General features: G+C 58.3%; 1 protein-coding gene across 1 annotated transcript; it reads right to left on the reverse strand.

Annotated features, from left to right (window-relative positions):
* Positions 1-1,026: 1,026 nt before the first annotated feature.
* On the reverse strand, positions 1,027-5,655 carry PNMA6E (PNMA family member 6E). The gene is made up of 3 exons (XM_025373574.1): positions 5,523-5,655; positions 3,025-3,245; positions 1,027-1,986 (listed from the first exon to the last, which is right to left on the reverse strand). The coding sequence occupies exons 2-3, from the start codon at positions 3,172-3,174 to the stop codon at positions 1,027-1,029; spliced, it is 1,110 nt and encodes a 369-aa protein (XP_025229359.1). The 5' UTR covers positions 3,175-3,245; positions 5,523-5,655.
* Between the last annotated feature and the right edge of the window lie 630 nt (positions 5,656-6,285).

Genomic DNA, 6,285 nt, shown 5'->3' on the forward strand with positions numbered 1-6,285 from the left:
TGGTTTCAGGGAGCCCCCTCCTGAACCCATCCCTATGGCCCTCACAGAACAGTCACAGAACACTGGGAAACACCAGGGAACACCTCACCAGGCTGAGGAAACTGAGTCACAAGTAACAACAGGGTTGGAACGCCAAAGCATAGTCCCTATGGAGCCTCACGCAGCCCCACTCTGCCCCAGGTCTGGTTCTTCTTCCCGCAGTCACGGTCACCATCACGGTCATGGGGTGAGCGTCCACCGTGCCCTGGCGCCTCCTTCCCGCCATCTCCTGGGACTGCGCTGGGGGCCTCCGGGGAGAAGCTGCTCAGAGAACACACACAGCTCCACAAGAACAAGCAGTCCCTGGCCTAGATCTATGCCGGGAAAGCAGAGGTGGTGCTCATGATGCGGGACAGCAGCGAGCAGAGCCAGGCTCGCAGGAAGCTCACAGCATGTGCCCCAGGCCCAGAGGCGGCCGCCTGCATGGGCGCACAGTACACGACATTTCGCAGGAGTGATGGCTAGCAGTGGGTGGGCGTCTGCTGGGCGCGTGGGTCACACAGGGCCTACACAGGTGACGGTGAGCTTCCCGGAACAGGGGGCAGCCTGCCCCAGGGATGGCAAGTGGGTGGACCCCTCTTGAATGACCCAGGCAGCTGGCACCATTGAGAGGGCCTCTTTCCCCCTGTCTCTCCCAACTCAGGGCCTGGGTTGGGGGCAGACATCTTCAGGTGCTCCCACCCAGGCCACAACTGGCCACTCAGGGCTCCCTCCAAGCCAGTTCCCTGTGGCAGCAGGGTTTGGGGCTGGGGCTGGGTGTGCTGGGTGCAAGGGAGGGAGGGAGGGGTGCCTCTCCCTACCCCATTTTGTATCAAACCTGGTCATCTGGGTCACGGAGAAGGAATGGGGGTGGAGGCCAGAGCCCCTTGTGGGAAGTGGGGGACCCTTACTCCTGATGTGGGGTGAGAGACTGGCCCTGGCCTGGCCTCCGTCTGCCTCCAAGGCACTACTACCTGAGAGGAGAGGAGGCCCCAGGGCCCTAGGAGCCTATTTGCCCTGGGAGGACTTGGGCTGGCCCGCATCCCCAGCCCCGTCCTCATTCTCGTTTTCGGGGTCCTCCAAGATGGTCTGGAGCCCTTCCAGTGGGGGATTTCTGGCTTCCTGGCCTCTCACCTGGATGAGGCCCTCTGGACCCCAGCTAGGACCTCCTGGGAACACCCAGGCAGCACTGCTCATCCGGGCTGGGGAGGAGCTCCAGGGGACCTCGATGGGCCTTGCCTGACCTAGGCCTTCGAGGTCTGCAGGGGCACTTTCATCTTCCCCAGCGGCAGGGGCTCCCTTTGCAGCCTCTTTGGTGGCAGAAGCGGCCTCGGCAGCATCTTCCACTCCAGGATCAGACTCGCTGGCATCCCCCTGGGCCGGGGAGGCCTGGGCAGCAGCTGGGTCTTCACTCTCCACTGGGACCGCTGGCCAGGCCACACCCTGCTGGCTCCTTGCTGGGGAAGCTGCCCACGCCTCCATCTCCCGGATGAGCCGGAGCAGCCCCAGGAAGCCAGGTGGCCTCCTCTCCAGCTGCATCCCCCTCAGGGTATTCTGGAGTGCCTCGCTTAGGCGGGCCCGAGACAGCACCTGCCGCAATCGCAGGTAGTTGGCCAAGGCTGGGTGGACGGCCCCCTTCTCCACAGCCCTCTGCAGCAGGCCTTCCAGGCGCACCACGAAGGCAAACAGCCCCTCCTGGGGCCCCTGCGTGCAGGTCAGGAACTTCAGCCTCGAAGTCATTCGAGTGTCCTGGTTCCTAAATACCTGCCCCAGCGCTGCCAGGCAGTCCAGCGCGGACAAGTTGGGATCTTCCTCCAGGAGGCCGCTCACGATGTCCAGGGCCGGGCCGCCCAAGCTCTCCAGCAGCCACCTCTTCCTCTCCCTTTCCGACGCATGGTACCACAGCTGCAGCATATCCTTGGCGTGCTCCACCCAGCTCTCAAAGGACTCTTCCTCGAAGCCTGGCTGCTCCCTCCCTGAAAAGGGTCTCAGTTCCCGGTAGGCCCTGTTTTCCAGCACAGCCTGTAGGGTGCAGCGCCAAGGCTGGACCCAGGCTTTTGTCCCTCCTGCCTCACCCACAGCTCCTGCCTCACCTGCAGTTCCTGTATCACCTGCGGCTCCCTCATCTAACTCTCTTGCCTCTTCTACAACTCTCAACTCATCTCCAGCTCCTCCCTCACCTGCACCTCCTGCCTCACCTGCACCTCCTGCCTCACCTGCTGCTCCTCCCTCACCTGCGCCTCCTGCCTCACCTGCTGCTCCTGCCTCACCTGCGCCTCCTGCCTCACCTGCTGCTCCTGCCTCACCTGCACCTCCTGCCTCACCTGCTGCTCCTCCCTCACCTGCGCCTCCTGCCTCACCTGCTGCTCCTCCCTCACCTGCGCCTCCTGCCTCACCTGCTGCTCCTCCCTCACCTGCTGCTCCTCCCTCACCTGGGCCTCCTGCCTCACCTGCTGCTCCTCCCTCACCTGCACCTCCTGCCTCACCTGCTGCTCCTCCCTCACCTGCGCCTCCTGCCTCACCTGCTGCTCCTGCCTCACCTGTGCCTCCTGCCTCACCTGCGCCTCCTGCCTCACCTGCTGCTCCTGCCTCACCTGCGCCTCCTGCCTCACCTGCTGCTCCTCCCTCACCTGCGCCTCCTGCCTCACCTGCTGCTCCTGCCTCACCTGCGCCTCCTGCCTCACCTGCTGCTCCTGCCTCACCTGCGCCTCCTGCCTCACCTGCTGCTCCTCCCTCACCTGCTGCTCCTCCCTCACCTTCGCCTCCTGCCTCACCTGTGCCTCCTGCCTCACCTGCAGCTTTTGCCACTGCTTGCCCCTGGGGCTGTGCAGGGAAACTGGGCATATCCTGAAACTCAACATCAGGTACTTGGGGCAGGAAGATCACTTTCCAGGGCCCCCCATTGCCTGGTATTTGATGGGGAATGAAGCTTCGGTTTAAATACTCAGTGAACTCCACCAAGGCTGCCTTGGCCCCGAGCTCCTTTCTGAAGTGCTTGGTGAGCACTCGATACCTGCCCAGGGGCGACAGGGCAGCCTGCACGGCCTCCTGGAACTCATGTTCCTCACAGTCGTCAGGGATATCCAGGATGAGCAGGGAGCGCTCTGCGTTTGCACCCATCCACCTGCACCAGTCCCGAAGCATCGCCAGAGCCATCGCAGAGGACTTGAGGGAGGGAGCCTGATCAGACAGGAATGTGTGCTGACTGTTGCAGTCTCTGATGCAGCCTGTGAGTACAAAGAGAGAAGCTTGTTTGTGCCAAACATTCACTCCCACCACTCATCTGCCCCTACATGTGTGGGGGTGGGGGAGCAGGGCTGGAGCTCGTCTGCCTCCTTGTTTTGTCGCTTTGATTTTAGTGAAATTTCGATGGCAAATTAAATTTATTTGCAAGATACAGGGCTAGTCACATTTTCTATGTTACCTGGTGCCAAGCTTATCTATCCTGGTGGGAAGCTTATCTAAGTTTTCAAAACTTTTGATAAAAACCTGTTCACAATATTCCCTCATTATATTTTTAATGTCTATAAGATCTGTAGTAATATCCTGTCCTTCATTCCTGACATTGATTAGTGTTCATTCTCTCTTGTGTGTGTTGTGTGTGTTGTTTTTTGTTTGTTTGTTTGTTTGTTTTTTGAGGCAGAGTCTCATTCTGTCACCCAGGCTGGAGTGCAGCAGCTCGATCTAGGTTCAGTGCAGCCTCGACCTCCTGAGCTCAAACGATCCTCCCACCTCAGCCTCCTGAGTAGCTGGGACTACGGGCACACACTAACACACCTGGCTAATATTTTGTATTTTTTGTAGAGAAGGGGTCTCACTATGTCGCCTAGGCTGGTCTTGAACTTCTGGGTTCAGGCAATCCTCCAGCCTCAGCCTCCCAAAGTGCTGAGATTATAGGCATAAACCACTGTGCCCAGTCGTCTCTCGTCTTAATTAGTCTTGCTAGGGTTCATTAATTTTGGTACTCTAAAAAGCCGGGATTTACTGATTGTCCTTTTTATCTCTGTTATTTCTTTATTTGACTCATTCTGTGTTTACTTTTGTTCTTTTTCGAGCTTCTTTAAATGGACTGTTCGGCCATTGATTTTATGTTCTATTTTTCTGTTATAAGCACTGAAAGCAAGAAATTTTCCTCTGACCACTTCCTTCCAAATGGCTAGTAATTTGGGTAAGTTGAATGTTTTGTGCAGTTCGAAATATCTTGTAAGTTCCTTGGTGATTTCATCTTTGACCCATGGATTTCAAAATATTTAGATATATGTTATTGTTATTAATTTCAAATAAAATTCCACTGTGATCAGAGAACTTATGAAAACGTGTGATCCTTTTCAGTTTCTGAAGATTTTTAAATGGCTCGACATATGGTCTATCTAAGTGAATGTACAATTTGCCCTTGTAATGAATCCGTATTTTCTAGAGGCCAAGGTCTGCCCCCTCCAACCACTGCAACTCCTGTCGCCGTTCTCCACGGAAGAGGCGACCTGAAGCCTTTCCAATTCCACCTGTAGGGGGCCAAGCTCCTCACGGCACTGCCACATCCGACAGCCTCCAGGGGGCGCTCACCGTCGCCTGTGCCACTGGCCGCCAGGCAGCCTCCGGCTCCGCACCCCGTGCACTCTCAGGCATTGGCCCTCCTTCCAGCCCATCCCCCACCGCGCACCGGGGACAGTCCCTTCTTGCCTCCAACGTGCCCTTCCACACCGGGCGCCCCCTACGCCCAGCTGGCAGCAATCCGCTCTAGCCCCGGGCAGCAGGGCGTCCCACGTGCTTAGACATGAGCCTCCCTCAGAGGCTTCCCCTGGGACCCGACAATCCCACCCCACACCCCCAAGTCGGGAGCCCCCATAGCCCACAGAGGCAGGGCGCCCTCCGCTCTGGTCGGCCCTCCACCAGGCTTAGGAATCACCTCTGCCCTCACCCACCCACCCCTGGGACCTGACCACGGCACAAGCCATGGGCCCTCCCATCTCGCGCCTCAGACTCAGGCTGGGCCACCCTCCATCGCCACCGCCCCACACTGGGAGCCCGCCAGCCTGCTCTCCCACATGGCGCCCTGCGGCCTCCTCGCCCTCCCACCCCAGGGAGCCCCCTACCGACCCCAGCTCCACAGCCGGAAGCCCTCGATGCCCCCTAACCCCAGCACTGGGCGAGTCGCCCTCCCTCTTGCCTCCTCTATCCCGAGTGCTCCGTGACCATCTCCGCCCAGGGACCTCCGCCCAGGGTCCTCCTCTGGCCACCCCACACTGGGGAACCCCTCCCCTCAGCCCTCCTTCCAACCGCCCTCCCGAGGGGGCCTTCCTTGGCGAGAAGCCCATGGTGACACCCACACTGCGCCTAAATCGGGCCAGGCGGGACCACCGCCCCCCCAGCTCCACAGCCGGCTCCTCACGGCCTGCCACACCGCCCACTCCCACCCCCACCCCAGGAACCTCCTGGCCCGCCATCCTGGGCTCCGGCAACACCTCCCGGGCCTGGGTCCTGGCAAACCCCCGCGGTCTACTCACTTTCTCAAACTCTGGGCAATTCCGGGTCTCTCAGTGGGAAGTCAGATGTCTGGGTCTCTCCGAAGGGTCTGAAGAGATCACCTCAGCTCCGCAGTGTGGAAGCGTATGGTTCTCTGAGGCACTTGGCGCCAACGGCCACCCGGGCTCCCAGAAATCCCTGGTTCTCCCAGAAGCCACAGGGAGTTCCGAAAGAAAGTTCCAGGCCAGTGTCGCTATGCAATGCAAATGATTGGACAGGGAGAGCACCAGAGAGGAGCACGTGGGAATGCACTGTTGTTACCATGGCGACTACACGTGAATCAAAAGGTGGAAAGGCTCGAAGCCCAGAAGCGGCAGGCACACCATTGACCCTCCGCCAATGGAAAGGCCTGCCCACGAGGATCGGAGGAGTACATTTGCAAAGCGAAAGTTCATTGCGGTAAATCGGTCCAGTTTTCTCCACTGTTTGCTTTCCAGTGTGGTTGGTAATGTCATAAAGAGATACTATGTTTTGTTTTGGTTTTTTGTTTTTGGGGTTTTTGTTTTGTTTTGTTTTGTTTTTGTTTTTGTTTGTTAGACTGAGTCTTGCTCTGTCGCCAGGCTGGATTTTTCATTTTTTATTTTTTTTTGAGACTGAGTCTCGCTTTGTTGCCAGGCTGCAGTGGTGCAATTTCGGCTCACTGCAACCTCCGCCTCCCAGGTTCAAGTGATTCTCCTGACTCAGCCTCCCGAGTAGCTGGGACTACAGGTGCATGCCACCACGCCCAGCTAATTTTGATATTTT

Source organism: Theropithecus gelada, chromosome X, assembly GCF_003255815.1.
Source record: "Theropithecus gelada isolate Dixy chromosome X, Tgel_1.0, whole genome shotgun sequence".
In the NCBI taxonomy this organism is placed as follows: domain Eukaryota; kingdom Metazoa; phylum Chordata; class Mammalia; order Primates; family Cercopithecidae; genus Theropithecus; species Theropithecus gelada.